The 18994-nt window shown below is 35.9% G+C and overlaps 1 protein-coding gene across 1 annotated transcript; it reads right to left on the bottom strand.

Annotated features, from left to right (window-relative positions):
* Positions 1 to 3475: 3475 nt before the first annotated feature.
* LOC120110017 (pyrophosphate-energized membrane proton pump 3-like) lies at positions 3476 to 13478 on the bottom strand. Its single transcript, XM_039123978.1, has 9 exons — positions 13261 to 13478; positions 13056 to 13141; positions 11042 to 11375; positions 7993 to 8196; positions 5895 to 6046; positions 5733 to 5789; positions 5640 to 5682; positions 5422 to 5554; positions 3476 to 3657 (listed from the first exon to the last, which is right to left on the bottom strand). Exons 3-9 carry the CDS (start codon positions 11153 to 11155, stop codon positions 3476 to 3478), a joined length of 885 nt encoding a protein of 294 aa, XP_038979906.1. The 5' UTR covers positions 11156 to 11375; positions 13056 to 13141; positions 13261 to 13478.
* Positions 13479 to 18994: the final 5516 nt, after the last annotated feature.

Raw genomic sequence — 18994 nt, 5'->3', positions numbered from 1 at the left:
GTAATCACATAAGATCTAACTCTGCATAATTATCTCACCTATGGATATGAGTATAACCGGAGATCAGAGAACAATGCTGCTTTCTACTACCCCTAAGCACGGCTGGCCAAGCTCCAATGAGTACTAGATGTACATACATCTATTGTTTCAAATCCCGGTGGAACATCTTGAGGGACGTTGAGATGGGTACCATACCAAGTATCGAGATGAGATTGTCCCGCTATTGTCCTAGCATCCCAATCTGTGCATCCTAGGGCAGATCTCATACCCCTAAAAATTCGTATATGACCCCCAGGAAAAGAAATCTGTCATTTTTAGGAGGATAAATGGAAAGAGAAAAGATGACTTTGTTGGCTTTGCTAGGCTAGTTATCTGAAATCAAGATTAGAATAAAATTGTGACCCATCTTTTGATTGAAATCCTAGCTCCTTCACCATTCACAGTAGATAGAAGGGTAGGTCTTTAGATTCATAATCAATCGTCATTGAGAAAGAAGAATTTTTCTCAATCACTTCAGGTCAGCGGAGCCTTCACGCATCCGAAAAATGCAGGGGTTGTAAATGGCATAGCATTCCTCATAGGAATTGATGACTCCTCCAGCATGAGCTAGTTTATGGATTTTTTGGCTTCAATTTACAAATAAAGGAATAGAGACTTGGCAAATAAAGCTCAAGGCCCATTGCTGCCATTTCATTTTTTCACAATTATCTAAATTTCCGTGTCAATGATGTAGCACCAAGAAGGTAGCATCAAGACTACCCATTGATTGATTTAGTCCACACCTATGTTGTGCCATATCTTTAGACAACATCAAATTGAACCACCATTTTTATATAGAGAAGACTTGCCCCTATTTGATGAAAATACAAAAAATGAATAGTCATTTTACTATTTTATTTCCTATCAGGAATTAAGCATATGAATCCAATCATTAGGATTAGTCCCACGGGATTCAAAACCTTGCACACATCCACAGCATTAGGGGCCATCACCAGGCCATTATCCGGCATCTCAGGAGCATCATGGATGGGGGCAATATCTTGGCTGGTATATCACATGTTACCATCTTATAAATAGAGATCAGGTGTGTTCACAAATACATAAAAAGGAATGTGCCTATTTTATACACCTGCCCTCTTTATAACTCAGTATATAACCTGCCCAACATTGTTCTCTTCATAGAAATTTTTCAGATTTCATTTGTGGGATCTCAATTACATCCAACAATCACACAAGATCACCTCCCCCCTCCATTCACCCTAGTCTAGTCATATTATTATTTTTTTAATCTATCTCTCCTTTTCTTGTTTGATGAGAATGATTCCTCTTCAATATATGGGCCATGAATTCTAGCTTGGCCTCATGTTCATTTGTATTCCTACTAAACTTGCATTAGATGAATTTCCATCTCATTTATTTCTAGGGCCCCTTCTCCTAAAGTATTCATTATACTTCCAATCTAACAATCACATTTCCTCATCAGAAAATTTGCATTACATTATCAGCAGATCACCATATAGCTTCCATTCAGAGACTCACAAAGAGCTCAAAAGTGTAATGAATGCATCAGTTTTTAAAAATTGCCTTATGCTTTACAAAAGGAAACACATCAGCCCACTAGAAGCTATTCACAGTTCTCACTGGTCCCATAAAGCATGTGTGGCAATCTTGATACGACCACTAATGCACTTTAGTTATTTACTTTCACAAGTTGCTCTCTCATATATTATGCAAATGCTAAAGTCTAGCAGACATCTTAATAAGAACTAGATTCAACAGCCACCACCTATTGAAATAAAGCGCATTTAATAACCACCTTACTTATACAGACACCTTTCCACAGGTCACTGTTTCCATGATATTTGCAAGGAATAGCATAACGAACTGCCACTGTCTCATCCTTTCTGACTACCAGAGGCCAACATCTCCACAAAACTTTTCTCTATTTAACACCTAATTGACCAACTGGACAAGACTTATGTTCCCATTACCACTGCTCCACAATGATCACCAGCTAATTATTACCAATTTCTCAATCACCTCATGAATAGCAGAATAGTGCATTTTAATATATCTATATCTTGCAAAGTCATTCAATTATTTAAACATCTATCATTTACAGTGCTGGTGAAGTAGTCAAAAGTAATGTCTGTGGGTCAATGAAGCATGCATTTCTGGACAGTAACGAATGGTAAAAAAAGGATCAACAAGACCTACTCCACAAGATTTAACTAGTATTATTGGCAACGATTATAAAACTACAACTAAGAGCATTTTGCACCTGAATTAGATTATATACAATATTCAAACGGTATGGTGTGACAAGGAGAGAACCCTACGACAATTAAAGTACAGCCCTTTAGAATTTCAATTACAAAGGCATATTTGACTGAATCAAGCTAGTTAATCTTTAGCTTTCCAACCAGCAATCTACAGATCCGTCCCAAGGAGAGACCCAAGCAATCCAACTTTATGTTCTCAAACTAGGCTAAGAGCAATAAGTGTATTCTTAAATAGTGTTATATTGTTTATATTTATGGATACAACTATTATATTAAGTCTGCAGAGCATATCCATACATTGTGATGACTGGGCGGTAATGAAGATTATCTAAATTTAGATGATTTTGTTATTTTTCAACTAAAATATTGGATCAAGTACAGGACAGAAAGAAGCACAAGCAGCATGTTGCCCATGCAGGTACAAACATCCACGAGATGCATTTATAAGTTAATCTGATGGATCAGATCCCTAATTTTCATTTTTATGCTATTCAATCTATGAAATTTTAACTTGAGAGTACAAGGAAACAGCAAGAAGAGGTGGCCGGTTGAAGGAAACAATGTAATAAATTGAAGTTTCGCACCACCATGACATTGCACCGCATTAGCTCGATCCTTTTCCGTTAGAGTCAGAACTAGAAAATGCTTTCTTTGTCTGTATAGATGAAAACTGGATTTGCTTCACATGTTGTGAGAATTATATGATGCAAAGGCTTCATACCCATTTAGTGGACTTATCCTTACTCATAAATCCTCAGATCATGTTAAATTGAGTACTATCATGAGCCAAACAAGATATCATGATTCAAATAGTAACTATGATTACCCACAATAGGGTGATGAATCACTAATGACAAGTGACTTGCAAGTGCAGCTAGATAGGACGAATATGTGAAAAACAATAACTCTTAAGTATACAATCAGAAAGCATGGGAGTAGAATATAAACAACAACAATTAAATTGTCTTCCCAATGGTCTGTGAACTTTACATTAATGGCAAAAAAACCTCGTATGACAAGAGTATGACTCAATGATTGTAATCAAATTCAAGATGAATTTAAGATAGTGTGTTAGAAACTTAGAAATTGACACTGAATCATGAACTATGAGTTTAATTAAACTATCAAATGCATCAAGTCCAGGCAAGAAACTAGCTGAGCAGAGTATGCCATCAAAGCATAAAAAGTGAGCTTTAAAATACCAAGTCTGCAATCACAGCAGGATTTCGAGGATCATCTTCGGGTATTCCCTGCTCCACTTTACCAACAAGATCAGCTCCAACATCAGCTGCTTTTAGTGTATATTCCACCACCCAATTGGGCAAAAAGGGCAACAAATGAGGCACCAAAACCATATCCAACAAGGAGAGAGGCACTGCATACAAGCATACAGAATTCATAGCTCATACCAAGTACAATAATCAATTTTGTTCCAAGATGAATGCTTCCAGCAAGCATATCATGAATATTTTTTGATCCCACAAACCAAAATGGGGTCAAAGTTGAGCTTAAAATTTAAATCAGCAATGGCCACATTTTTATCATGTTATAGATGATACCATATTTTCTTCATATCAAACATTAAGTTACAGCAAAATAGTCAAACTTCACCTGGAAACTACACATAAAACCAAGCAGATAGTAATGGGTCACAATACAGGAATTCTACTCTCTCTTTGCAACTACATCATTGAATAATAAGTCTTTTAATTTTACTTTTGGACATGTGAAAGTTGAATCTCTGTACATTATGAAGTCTCAGTTCCTAGTTAATATGGATTCAATAAGTAATGCTATATATTGATATTTACATCCCCAACTCTTAAGGTATATCTGTATGTCCTTGTGATTGGATATAAATTGCCCTAAAGGAAATATTCTTCCATCTATATAAACATTTGTGATGTTATCAACAGGATTAACTTGCCATTTTCATTCCCTAAAGTCTCCATAGTTCAACTGGTAACCTGGTCCATACCTCACATTCTATGCATGACAGAAACATGTCTGCTTCTTTTAGATTATGACACAGTGTCCTCTATTCTCGGGGCAACTATTATCTGTGGATCTCTAAATTTGGGGGATAAAAGAAAGTGAAATAGAACTGTCCTAAAAAATCCATAGGGTAAGCTCTATGTCAATAACAATACACGTTCTGAAGCTTGTGAACAATCAAAAAGATATTCAACATAATGAACTGCTTGTCCAAAATGACTATATAATGGTAAAGAACTTTTAAGTGGATATTCAATCCTCATGTAGAACCTTAGGAAATTAAGCGGGATTGAGAATGATTGCACAGAAGGAAGAAATATACAACTTAAACATTGGCCACAGGCCAAATCAGGACCTCAGTTTCTTTTTAACAATATCTTCTTGATGCACCTCAAGAGATGAACTTCAGTGTTTCCTCAATATGAGGTTTTCCAGAAAGCACAGAAGTTCGCAAGGGTGCCAAATTTAAAAAGCAACAAATAGGGGAGTCTGTTGTAACACCATTTTGCTGAAGCTTTAGCAAATAAATTTGTAATACAGCTAGCAATTTAATAATAACAAGCCTAGTTAGCAGACACATGTATGATCTAGACAAACTTAAATAATACTAACAGAATATGAAGTCTCAAATTTCATATCTAAGTTGAAGGTTTACTGCAATCATTGTTAATTTACCAGGAAAGGACTCTTGAAAAAAACAACCAACGAAACATGTTGAAATCAGCATCATCAACCTTCTGCAAATGCTTAATTTATGTGAATGTAATTCAGAATTTAAACAAGAAAGGTTAGTTATCACTCTTATCATAAAAATGACATGCCCAAAAAATGTAATTAAAGGTTTCTAACTAGTAATCTGGTACATGTCTTAACATATTAACAAGCATGGTGTTACTGGCATCCTCATGGAACTTATTTTGTTAAATATACCTAAAACACCAAAATGAGAAATCTAACATGAATGATCCTGTATTAAGAGCTAAATTGGCTAAAGAAATGGGGCATAATCATTATGGAGAATCTGCATGGCCCAATGATCTTTTATATATTTTTCCAGTATATAAAATTGGTTCATGGCTTTATATTGCCAATGTCATTATGTCTTGTAAAAAACAAAACAACTTTTTTTTGTTAAAAGACTTACAGTCTGTAACCTTCATTGAACCAGGTGAATCAACCCCCAGCCAAACGTAAAATGTCGCATATAAGACTGCCACACCTATTACAGCCATGCCAACGACAACAATGGCTGAGAAACCACCAGCACGTACAGCAATCTGTTTTCAAAAGCTGCATAGTTAAGACAGAAATCCTGTAGTGATTGAGTAATATCCTGCAGCATGACAAAATGATTGGAGAAACCTGCAATGCCTCCCTTGCAGAACGTCTAGCAGCACTGGAAACTCTAACATTTGCACGGACCGACACCCACATCCCGACATAACCCAGCAATACCTGAAACAAAGAGCCCCTAGAAGAAAAGCAGCAACTGTAATGTACGCAGATGTCGACCTACAAAATGGTAAAAATGGTCAGCAGATAGAGTGAGATAAAAAAATATACAGAGACATCACACATGCAAGCCCACAGTCACACAAGGGGGTGAGCACAGAGCACCTTCCTAGGCCAGATGACTCTTGTTGTGGAGTAGTAGTACGAAATAGATATATGCCGAGGATCACAAGGGCTAGTAATATTGCCATCTTGGAAATGGTTCCATATTGTGTCCTGAAAAAACCTTCCGCCCCATCTCGTATGGCATCTGATATCTAAAGGAACAATGGACAGGTCAAAGGTACTATACCATAAATTTGATAACATATTATTTTAGAAAGCTTATAAGAAATAATGAAGTAATATAACTCCAACAAATACACCCATATGTTGAACACTAAATACAAATCATGAAGGAAATCTATCATTGGATAAAGGCCCTGAAATTCAATTTAACAAAACTGAGCATATTATATGCAATTTCAATGGAAATGAAAATCAAGGCCCCGGTCAAAACTAAAAAACAAGGTACTGCATTCAATTAGTTTTTTATCTAGGATATATATATATATATATACAAAATAATGGTGAAAACAGCTGATAACACTTCTGATGGGGCTAAATAGATTAAGTGGTGCTTTCTGGATGTTATGTTACCAGCAAATTCCTTGGTTATATGCATGAAGCTTTTATGAAACAAAAATACAGCTACCATTGTATAGTTCATAAACATCTTGGGAAATGAAGGTTCAAGCAAACAAGATCAGTGTGGCAGATATAAGAATATTGATATGGATGTACAATAAAATTAGGAAAGTTGGAATAATACATTGAGATGTATTAGCAGAGGCATAAAAAAGTCGCAGCATTTAAGGACAAAATAATGGGAAAATTAAGATGGTATGGGCAATTGCAACAAAGACATAAAGAGGCCTCTGGGTCTAGAATGAGAAGTGGAAGAACTATAATAACATGGATGGAGTTCATGTGAAAGATTTGCAAAAGATCACAACAATATTAAGATAGCACTTATTAGAAAATGTTGGTTCACACCAGAATAGCACGACACATTATTATACTATATCGTACCGCTAGCCTACTGGCATGGGTGCCAGTTCTGGTACTACGAACTTTAGTTTATATGATCTAAAATTTTTGTAACCCTTGCTATTGGCGAATTCCGTGCAGTCTTTTCTTTGCACATAGGCTAATAAGACCACTTGAATTTTGCGATTATTCTTTTTGTTATATTATCTGTTTTGCTTGCTTCAAAGAAGAAATAGTTGGAATATTCTTCTTCTAAGGTTACAATGGTTTTATCTTGTAGATAGATGTCTTGATTAGAAACACAGTAGGATAAGGTTTGCTGATTATATTGGTGACTATTATGCTCTAGAAGTACATTTTCTTTTGAAATTTATTGTTATGCATAAATGATAAATCAATTTGAGGTACAATGGGTGTAATCCTTTACGGCATAAGAATTTTGTTGTAATCAATGCCTCTCCCTTCCTCTTTTCCTTTCCTTCCTTCTCCCTCTCCCCCTACCTCACCAGTTTCTTGATATGAAAAACCAAAACCGTCCCGGTCTGCCTCCAATATGGCTCGATACACCCTGCACCGAGTGGTTTGGGATGGTACCACCGACCTTATTATAGACCATCTCTTAGAGAATCAAGACCATCCTCACTGCATAAGCAGTCATTCCACATCTCATCTGATTTATCAAATGATGGAAAAGCAAATGGTATATTATATTATTATGCATGCAAAAGCTAGCAGAGACCGGATATTAAGACGTAAAAAGTGTGCATATGGTATTTTTGTCCAAGCTTTCCACAACTAAGATGATTATAAATTCACTTTGGCATAATACTCACGATAAGGTAAAAATGAATTTTTCAACAATATAGGGTAAAACATCTTCTTCAAAGAGCTTAATTTGAAACACAAACCCTATAGAATAAAGTGACTAAAAGTGATTGTCAAACCTATATTCCATTAGACCACAAAGAGTAAGGATAAAAAGGCTTTAGACCAATGGATTTTAACAGCTTGGGTATGTGATAAAAGTGATTAATTGAATGACATGAGATGCAATGATGTGTAATTTGGACCAACAAAGCCAATAATGTTACCTATGGCACAGGCATTTAGCAGAGCATAAAGCTGAAAGTGCAGTGCTGAGTAAAAAGATGAAAAAATAAGGATAATAGAGTACCTGAGACATTTCAGGGGGGCCCTCATCCTTTGCAAGAACCCACTTTGCGAGATAAATGGAGAAGAAGAAGCTGATGATACAGATAGAAAGCACGAAGACAATAATTGGTGAAGTACTGGCTCCAACGTAAAATACAGCTCCAAATGCCAAGAGCAATAGAACAAATAAGCCACGGGGATTAATTCCCATAAATATCCGAACAATCTGCAGAAAACAACATATCATTAATTAAAAGACAAAAGAAAATTAATGGACAGAAAGCAACATTTGTTGCATATGATCTTTAAATTTTCCGTCCATTAGTATGATAGATTAACCTGAGTTACTTTACTCCTGCATTATGCCCCTCCCAAATTAATTTGCATAAGATAATAAGAGAATTGTTGTAAAAGAAACTTTCTCCATTAGTATGATACATTCCCATGGATTCCTTTCTTCCTGCATTATGCCCCTCCAAAATTAACTTTCCCGAAGCTTGAATTATCTTAGCCACTGTATATGGAATCATAAACCTAAGCTCGAATTGAATGTTTATATATAACCCCAGACAAAGTAGTTATCCGACTAAAGGACAGAAGTCGTCATTCTGACAAGCTAGTTTGCTATCAAACCTTTGAGAATTTCACTCCAATCTACAAACCTGAATAAGTGATAATTACAAGCATATTCGTGCATCTAATTAGAAAGCAAAACACTTTGCCCAAAGAGTCAGCAAGAAGAAACCATTTAGCATGTCTTCAGAGTTGTCTAAAACCTAAGATTTTTCTCAGGGTTCTCTTAAAGCAATTTTAAGCAACTTTTCCCTCTTTTGAAAGATTTCTCTCAAAACAAGTAAATGGCATGGTGTATAACTTAAAATAATATGAGAAAAAACCAAAATGCACTTAATAAATAATCAATGAGTGTTGTGGAAGCCATCAATTAGAATCAGACTTATCTTTTCCTCAATTGTATAGGCAAAATTATAAGGAAAGCAAAACAGCTAAATATCCATGTATAAGAAATAAAGAGACAGGATTAACTATTAAAAAAGGTTTTAAACACCGGTGGACTATAAACGTTTAAATTACGAATGGCAATTAGGTTGGGTCAGATGAAATACGGGTTAGGTCACGTACATAATAGATCAAAAATATGTCAATATGAACCCCACATTTTTAATAAGCCAAACATGAACGTAATCATTTTATGATACAGGTAACCTGATCCGATCTACAATGGGTTGAATCAAAGTCTACCATACCGCCCCGTACCGGGTGGTCCGGTATGGAGCGTACCATACTGTATCAACAGAAAACCAGTACGAAATATACTTTCAAGTCAGTACAAGCCCCATATCACTCGTACCAAGACGTACCGAGGTGTGTACCGATCCGTACCAAGATGTACCGAGATGAAAATTAAGAAAAATAGTTAAAGAGCTATTTCAGCATAAACATGTATCGTATCGTACCAAACCGATTGGGTGGCCAATACCGATATTGCGGATCTTGAGTTGAATCATTATTTGCCAAACCGAGCCGAACCACTCAATTCATCTCAAGGTCTGTTGTACCATCCCGTACGAGGCGTATTGTACCATATCGGAAGAAAACTAATACGAAATATACATTCAAGTCAGTACAAGCCCCATACCCCCCGTACGAGGCATACCGACCTATACTGACATGCGTATTAGTCCGTATCAAGGCGTACCGAGATGAAAATTGAAAAAAATGGATAAAAACGCCATTTCGATACAGAGATATATTGTATCGTACTAATAAGGTACCAATACAGTACCTGATACCGAGATTGCGAACCTTGGTTCACCTCGTACCAAACTGAACTAGCACAGTTTGGCGTTGTTATCCGAAAAATAATGTGATCCACTCTGAACAAGGCAGTTCGAAGCGGAATCGATGCAAACTGCTCGGTTTGCACTGATTGTGCCCCCTTTCAATATCTCAAAAGGCTTGATGATGATTTGTTGAACCGAGATAAACCGCACGATTCACCACGTACCAAACTAGGTAGCTGACCGGCATGCATCCTAGTACCAATTCAACTAACCTTGGGTTGAATCATGTTAAATGGGTCAAACGAGGTGTCCCGCCATCCTGAATGTCAGGACCGGGCACCATCTTGAGTGTCGAGACATGACAACTCAAGAAATGGACAAGGACACAATGGGACATCCATGATCTTGAGAAACAAGATGTGAGGGTGTCTCATTACACACAAAAAATACCAAGATGGCCCCATCCCATGGTATTTAAAACCTTAAATTGAAATTACTTTATAAAATATATAAAATTTATATTCTGAAAAAATAAATATTTTCATGGGCGTGGTCTCGGATAGGAGCAATGGTGAAGTGGGAACTCAAGAATCACTATAACAAGTTATAGAATTGTATGGAATTATAAACTTAGAACGCCTAATCCATCCTATGTGTGAACAAAAAGTAGATAAAGTATATATTATACAAATCTATATAGAACTATGATTGGTGGCAAGAATATTTCATCATAGGTACAGCTCACAACGATAAAATAGAAGGCCACTAATGAGGATCCATTATTGGAACGAAGCCATTTCTCAATTGACATTAAGGTATCTTATTTATAGGTTGAGATAATGCAAAAAAATATAATGGAAATGAAACCATAAAACATTATCATGTTGCTACAAGATCTCTCACTCAGTCCTAAATAATGGATCTCAAGGTGAACCAATGAGAAGCTCAATAACATTGTAACGTCAACAATTACTTCCATGAGAAGCAAGTATACGAAGAAAAGAAGCTCGGTTAAATATATGACAACAAATGCATGGTAGCAAAGCAACAGATATGATGATACCAAATTCTACCATTGACCCAATAAATAAGTATCTACCACAGTTCTTAGTCAAAATATTGAGGATAAAATAGAGCAGAATGCCATTATAATTTCAAAGTAAAAACATCTGATATAGCAGCAAAGCATCACTAATGTATTAGATAGGGAGATAGGATTAACTAATACATAGAATGCAAAACCACATATCATATGAATATGATATTTACCCAAGGGGCATATGATTTACTCCGCATGGAGGGAAAAGTCCTTGGCCTCTCCTGATATGACCCCATTCCATTTTCCATTTCATCATCCATTGCAACAGCATGTGAAGAATTCATCCTCCGGGTCACAGGGAAAGGAGCAAACTCCCCAACCTGGGGTAAGTCGCTCCCTGATCCTGGCCGCTGAATTTTGAACAGTATCTTGACACACTCAAACAGAGAGAAGATATTCTAACAAATAAAGAAACCATATACCAGTGCAGCCTATCTTATTTGCTCTGTGGACTCAAGCTTCCTTTGTGTTCCTATCAAGAAAAGCTGTCCACTGTGCCCAACTCTACAGGAAAAGGAAGGAAAAACACCTTTCTTAAGCAATGCACTCTTGGTTGAAAAGGCATAAAATGAGGAACTTAAAAGAAAACATAATGCCTCAAATACAAGTTATAATAACAAATACCACATATACTGCGACATCTATGTTTTCAGTAACCAAAAAGTAGCTTTCATTTTTTTCCTTTCTAAAGAAATTAGGAGCCTGCAACATGTAACTTTATTTCAAATGTAAGCTTAAGACGATATAAGAACTGAAGGGCATGCAAGATACTCCTTTTGTGCATGAACTATCCAAATCAAGGATGGAACAGCCTCTGGATCCTTATTTTCTGAAAAGGCATCTGTGTCAGAAAGAGACCTGTCAGAAAATCTTGTTGGATTTCCAAAAAATGTCATTCCAACTTTGCAAGTTGTTCCAAAGGTCTTGTCTATACTTTATTTTGACCAAACAATATTTAAGGTTTCGGCAGCCTCCCCACTTCAATCTTAATCGGTTAAGTCTGCAAGAACTGGCGCAAATATTCATAAACTCATCTCTTCACCATCTTAACCTGTAACTTTACGTCAACTTTAACCAAAATTGACTACATTTTTCTTTTCTTGCAGATTTGTTTGTTGTTTGGTATCATATTTATCATTTCTTCATTATTTAAGCATATAGGTTATACAACACCAATTCCCAATTCTTTTTTCTTGAGTTGAAAGATGGGACATATGATAACCATGACCCTTGGTAGCCAAGACCTATGAAATGGCCTTTGTCATAGTTCCCAAATAGCCCAGGTGACCCTAGGCAATGGACCCTCCAATGGCCTAGGTGATATCCCAAGTGATTTGTTGGTGCAAGATTTAAAAAATAATACACATCTTCATATATTTTACTTAATGATTAAAACTTTTCATTATGCTCAATACACTATGTATATCACATGACCCAAAGTATAAACACCCTTGTTGTCTTAGAACAAATGACAGAATAACATCCTCCATTGGATGTTGATGTGAATTCAAATCCCATAAACAACACTACAGGAAGATAATCAATCAATATAGACTAAATGTGCACATATAAAACAATTTAAACAATATAAAAATGTTTAATAGACCATGCAACATTATTAAAAATTCACTAACAAATAAAGTAACATTTAATAAAAATCCAACACTGGCAAGTAAAAATCCACACGAAGACATGTCATTTCTAACACATGAAAAAACAAAAGAAAAAAATTATTAGCACATGAAAATTGATTACTACTAAAGGCAGAAAAAGGAAACCAAACATTCATATTTCTAGAGGCTGGAGCAAAATAGAAGAACAAAACACAAAATAAAAATAAACTATTTTGAAATAAAAAGGAGATCATCATAACCAATCTTCTTTATGTTTTCCTAGACCCTAGTCTACCATATCAAACAGCAATAAAGAAAAAAAGACTTCGAAAAATTCCCAATAGAACTCATCTACAGCAGAACTTTCAAAACTTTTCCTCTTTTAACAGTTACCATTTACGACTGTGAAGGAAACACAAAAACAAACCAAAAATTAAACAAAAAACGTCTAAAATATGAAGAGGAAGAGAGGACAGGGACAGAATCATTACAATTTGCGTTTGCTATCTGAGAAATAACAACCAGGGAATAATATAATAACCCTAATATTAACAACGGAAAAAGTCCCGACCCCTTCTTGGTGAACAGAGGAAAAGCACTGTAGTTGTTTCTTTTTCTTCCCTTTTTGGTGCAGCTATGACAGTTGTGCTTCACGATCTAAGAAAGCCACAACTACAACACAGATCAGTCCCTAAAAAAGATCTTATGCTCTTTTTAATAGATCATTTCAGTCAAAAAAAAGGGTAAAAAAGAACGACATAGAGAGAGAAGCGGACATGCCTGGATGCTTGAGGCCTCTCGGATCCCCGCCGATCCCGGCCGTTCGACTTCCGTCGCCGCCGACGGCCGCTTGTCGCTTTCGGACTCCTCCTTTCTTGCGCTGGCTGGAAAGGAGAGCGGAGAGATGGGAGAGATCGGAGCGCAGAGATGGGAGAGGCCGCGTTCCACCTCTCTCTCTCTCTCTCTATATCTCTCTCTTCTTTTCTCCTTTTTTTTTTTTTGTTGGTTTGTTTCCTTAGCCCTCGAATTGGGATTAAATCGGGGGGCTCGAGGGAAAATGGGACAGCCAATCGGCTCTTTTGTTGGGCTACGCGAGCCCCCGAGGGAACTGGGCGAGCCATTCTGGGCTGGGCGCCCGTGACAACTATGCCACTGAAACGTGAAATTTGGTGTTGAACTAATCAAACCATGTTTGATCGATGTATAAAAATATTACGGTTGATGTTATAGCAATAAATAATTTATCCATGCAAGATATATATGAATCTCTCTCTCTCTCTCTCTCTCTCTCTCTCTCTGCTTCATGGCCAATAATCTGGAGGCATGCTATTGTTAATTGATATTTTATAATATAACCCATCCGAGTGCATCCAAGTTCTCATCTTCCATATGTGGTACGGAGGCACGTGCATATTTGGTCGAAAAAAGTTGGAATCCCAACGATCAATTTTGATTTATACTCTAAAATTCGATCTCTACTCTTCTCTAGTATTCGAATTCCATTTCCATTCCAATCCAGATTCTAGTCACAAACCAAATGCATTGAAAAATATTATTCCGAGTTCAATTTTGGATGTCCACCGAATGCAACCTAATATTTTCTATAAACTTTAATACTTGTTGTAAGGAGTAACATTCCTTTCCCTTTAATTTCACAATGAAAAAGGAAAAAAAAAAAAAAGAAGCTGAAAATGCCCTTGCTTAATGGTGAATGAGGCTTGAGACTCTTCTTGCGCACTCAAATTAGTCTATAGTTTATTATGCTGAAACTTGAGGGTTATGTTTAAAAAGAGATTCCTATTTTTTTTTTGTGGAGCTGGAATAATAATTGAAAAGATGTATATAAAATTGATACAATGGATTTATATGTAGTACTGCATCTTGATTATAGCCCTAGTACTATACTAGCTTAGAATGTGGGAAAGGCATTAGTTAAAGCAATTAAGCTTGGGATAGTTAAACGAGGCAGATTGCCAAAGAAGCATGTAGATAAGCTGCCAAGCAATTTTGGAAATACTTCCTTGGATAGGATGTTGATGGTTGGAAGAGAATGGAACATTGTGTGTATGGTAAGATTGTTTATTTATTCTTTTCTTCTCATATTTATCTATTTCTGCTCCTCAATTATTGATTAAAAATTATGAGATTGTTAATTTTGAGTTTCAATGAGAGTGAGATTTTTTTGAATTACACAATATGTTTTTAATTATTATATTTAAGATTGTCATATTCAAATTTTAATTTGGTTGGATGTTTTTTGAATTATAAAGTGTGTTAATTGTTGATGATGGTAATTTATTAGTGAGAAAATATTGGCATGATATTGGTCATGCACTCATGCTCTCGTGAGGTGTTTACCATATATGGCACGTTATAGAGGAATATTGAAGCATGTTCGATAGCTTGCCAAATTCCACCCATGGCATTCACTACATGAGGCTACTAATAGAGGAAGCACTGCGAATTTTTATAAAAATATGGTGAATGTGATGCAGTTTGGAACTCTTATTTATGTCACATCTCTGACCTGAGATCATTAATTGATGTAATAGCAACCGCCGCATACTCATAGTAACTCTTTCACATGCATGCAAAGTTCTCATCATGATATCATAAATCAAGCAGCAGAATAAATAATCAACTAAATAAATTCAAAATTTAAATAACTAAAATTCAAACTTTAATGTCTCACAAAATTTTAGTAATATTCAAGATCTTATAGTAGATTTTAAGAAACCCTAATCTAGAATGAAGAAAAATCAAACTTTGCTTTTAATCACTCTTCCGAAATATATTCTCGTGTCGTCTTAGTTCTCAAGATTGAAATAATGAGCTAGATAATCCAGTAAATAATAAACACTTTATCTAGACTAATCAAGAAATAAATTAAAAAATTATTAACATAAAATCAGCATATAGAATTTATTAATTCAAAACCAAATCCAAATATATAGCATTATCAAAATAATATACCTGCCAAATTCAATCTTTCTCAACATTTAAATTTCGTTCATAATTTTTCATTCTTTCAAAACATCAAGTTCATCCCATCAGCTATCAGCTCGGACCATATTTTTTTTGTTTTTTGTAGTGGAGTCATAATACCATGTATCTTCTTGTCATCTTGTGGCAAAATTCTTCGGAACCATGTATCTACTTACGGCATGTTTCGCATCTTCTTGTGGCATAAACCCAACCAAATGCCAACATATTAGCCTTCATTGGTGAGGTCCTTAAAATAGTCAGGTTGAGAGTTCAAAATAATCATGCAGTTTCATATTTTAGTTTGATAAAAATATAATAAAATCATGCGATATCAAAATCGATCAAGCACAATTCATAACAAGACCAATTCCGATTATGCATCATTATAATATTCCAAAACAAAAGTATAATCAATAATAAAGTACCATTCATCGTATTCATACATCATTTAAGTACAATTCAAAATTTATTAATATAATAATTTTATAATTTGCCGATAAATCTAAAAAAGATGAAGCATTACAGGTAGACTAACGAGTCCACGTAATCTCAAAAAATGTCTTCTTAAAATCCTCAGCTTACAAACCATCGTATCCCTAGGAGATCGTGTCCAATGGCATCGGTCAGTCTGGTCTAGTAATCTAACCAATAAATCATAGAACATGAGTTAAACCACTGTATAGATAACATTACAAGGATCAATGATATATAGTTGAGTCTAGGAGTGCATGGCTAGAGCCATGGTGTGGACCGACGGTCTATGTGGTCTTTAGAAGTTCAGGATTCGTTGACTGGGGACCTGGGGTTTACCCAAATCGGAGGACAGGGATTGTTGCTAGGATTCACCTGACTCAAATAAATAGATTGCAGGGAGAGAATGACAGAGATGAGATCTTCTTTTTTTTTTTAACATGATGGAACATTGGAGAGGAGAGGCCTCCTAATGTCTTCGAAGGAAGAAGGAGGAGGCAAACAAGTCAAGATCTGGCTGTGACAAAGTGGGGTATGACAGTGACGAAAACAACCAGGTGGCCGACTGATGGAAATAGGTGGAATTTAGAAGACAGTCCCCTCAGCCTCAGTCAATCCCGATTTCAAACCCTCTCGCCAATAGCTAGGGCTCTATTGATGATAGGGGTGCAAATGGGTCGGGTCGGATCTCCCAAAATGATCCGATTTCTTGTTCGGATTCTAATTTTGGATCCAAATCCGACCTAGTTGAAAATTGGATCGGATTGGGTCGGGTCCAGATCTATAATTTTTGACCCAACAGGTCAGTCAGGTCGGGTCCATATATAACCCAGACTCGACCCAAAAAATTCGGGTCTGGATTGGGTCTAGTCTGGTTTGGGTCCAGGTGGGGTCCGGATTAGGTCTAGTTCGGGTCGGATTGGGTCGGGTTGGGATGGTAAAAATCACGAAAGCACAAAACCACAAGAACCAATTTTGACATATTCAATAGATCCACTTACAGCTAAGTATGATCTCCTGGAAAGTTGTTGCCAACCAAATTCCCAATACCAACAAGCCCTCTGCAAACATGTGAACCAACAAAGCCATTGTTACCCAAATTCCCAATACCAACAAGCTCAAAAAAGAATCCAGCTAAAATCAAGGCAAGCAAACCAATACAACCAGATGTCCAAATCCCAAACCACAAAAGATTGAAACAAAATGAACAACCAGTTCAACCATGCTCTCCCCCTTTCCTCACAGAACCCATCAATTCAGTCAATGGAATGGCTTAGAAGAGCTTGTAGGTGGACGAAGCTTCCAAGGGATGGATAAGATAGGTGAGGATTAGGGCCACCAGCATCAGCACATAGTCAATTCCTTGGTCAATTGACATCCCTGCAGAGTAGCAAAGAAACAAATTATTCAACAACAACTTTGAAAAACCACCATATAGAATCCAATTAACTTCATCTCTTGAGATGTCCAGATATATTTCTTATTACAGGATTATTTAAAGCAAAATTCTACCCCATATGACAATCCAAATAAAGGGTCACAACATCAGCATCACCACAAAATGTTGAGATTGGGTTGACCCCAACCCGACTCGAAAAATAAAACAGGTCCAAATTGGGTTGTGTCTACTCCAGGCCGATCAACCATCCAAATAGACTAGGTCTTTAAGGGCCCAGGTTTTACAACTTATATCTTAGGCTTATATTATTCTTTTTTCATCATTTGGTGTTCTATCAACTTTGAGCTACAATTTGGGGCTGCTGTTGTCTTCCATTAGAATCATGACTTCTTTCACGACAATCATGCTGGCTTTCTAGTAGCTAAATTCTTATATAAAAATATTTTATAAGAAATTATATTCAGAGAATGGCCCAAGAGGGTTTTGTTTTTCTCATGGGATTATTGAATTATAAGTTGCCAATGTTACCTACAGTTTGGCCAATAAAACTTTCATGTGGCAGACTTGTCTCCCAATGGATTTACCTTGTTGAGGGTTTCAGGATAAAAAAGATATTTTTGGTTTTTAGAATCTTAAATGTATATATAGAACTATAACTTTATTATGTTTTTGTTTTTTTACTTCTATAATGTCAGCAAACCATAAAAGAGCGACTAATAGATTTGACAAACATTGACTATTATAGTTAGTCGCAAAACCAATACAATTAGTCTTGCAAAATAGCTCGAACGCTTTTATTGTTATTGTGATTTAGACATTTTCTAGTATCAATTGCACCAAAAGCCTAAGCAAAATCTAAAAGAAAAATTTGCATGGCATTTCATTTTTTTACGAAGAAAAATATAAAAAGGATAGTTGGAAAAAATGGATTCATTTTTTCTTATTTGCAAGAATGGAATGCATATTTCGCTATCAGTTATGCTCTTGAGCCAATAGTTGAAAAGTTCTCTGAAATTTGTGCAAAGACCATCACAACCAAAACATGAATCATTTTGCATAACATCACTTGAGAATTACTTTTGAGACTTTACATCAAATAATGAAGAACCTACTGGTTTGGATCATAAGATGTAGATAGATGGCTAAAAGATAGAACAAGCAAGGAAAGAAATCAGCTACAAACAAAGAAGTAAATATCAAGTTACAACTTGAGTAATTATGAGCAATCAATCCTGAAGACAATGGCTTATGAAATTGATCATGAAGATCACAACAAGTATTTTCAAGTATAAATATATCCTAGACTTGATAAAACCTCTTTGCAGAAGATCGTAAGAAGACACTGGCCCTGCACAAAATCTAGTTAAACCAAAATATAAAGTGGCAAAAACCTTGAATGCATAAACGTTGCTATCTGGCACGCTTTTGTTATGTCCATGATTGCAGTACAAGATTCTCAATGGATTCTCATTTTTTTAAAAATGTTATATGATTTCCCCAAATTCTACTTATTTTTATCAAAATAATAACCTAAAACTTCAAACTCTAAATATATCATAAAATTCATATCATTGAATTTGAGGCTTAGAATAAGGAGGAGGGAGCAACCATGAGAAAGAGAACCATTCACACCACCGATCAAACATAACCTTGAA

This window comes from Phoenix dactylifera, chromosome 2 (assembly GCF_009389715.1).
Source record: "Phoenix dactylifera cultivar Barhee BC4 chromosome 2, palm_55x_up_171113_PBpolish2nd_filt_p, whole genome shotgun sequence".
NCBI lineage: Eukaryota > Viridiplantae > Streptophyta > Magnoliopsida > Arecales > Arecaceae > Phoenix > Phoenix dactylifera.
This window is presented reverse-complemented; position numbering and strand designations above follow the sequence as displayed.

Bases quoted from the DNA above. Each gene is read 5' to 3' on its own strand.
- LOC120110017 (XM_039123978.1), bottom strand. From the start codon at position 11,155: ATGAATTCTTCACATGCTGTTGCAATGGATGATGAAATGGAAAATGGA. The intron at 8,197-11,041 runs GTAAATATCATA...TGTTTTCTGCAG, and splicing joins GTAAATCATATGCCCCTTGG to ATTGTTCGGATATTTATGGG. The intron at 5,555-5,639 runs GTTTCTCCAATC...TTTTGAAAACAG, and splicing joins CTGCAAGGGAGGCATTGCAG to ATTGCTGTACGTGCTGGTGG.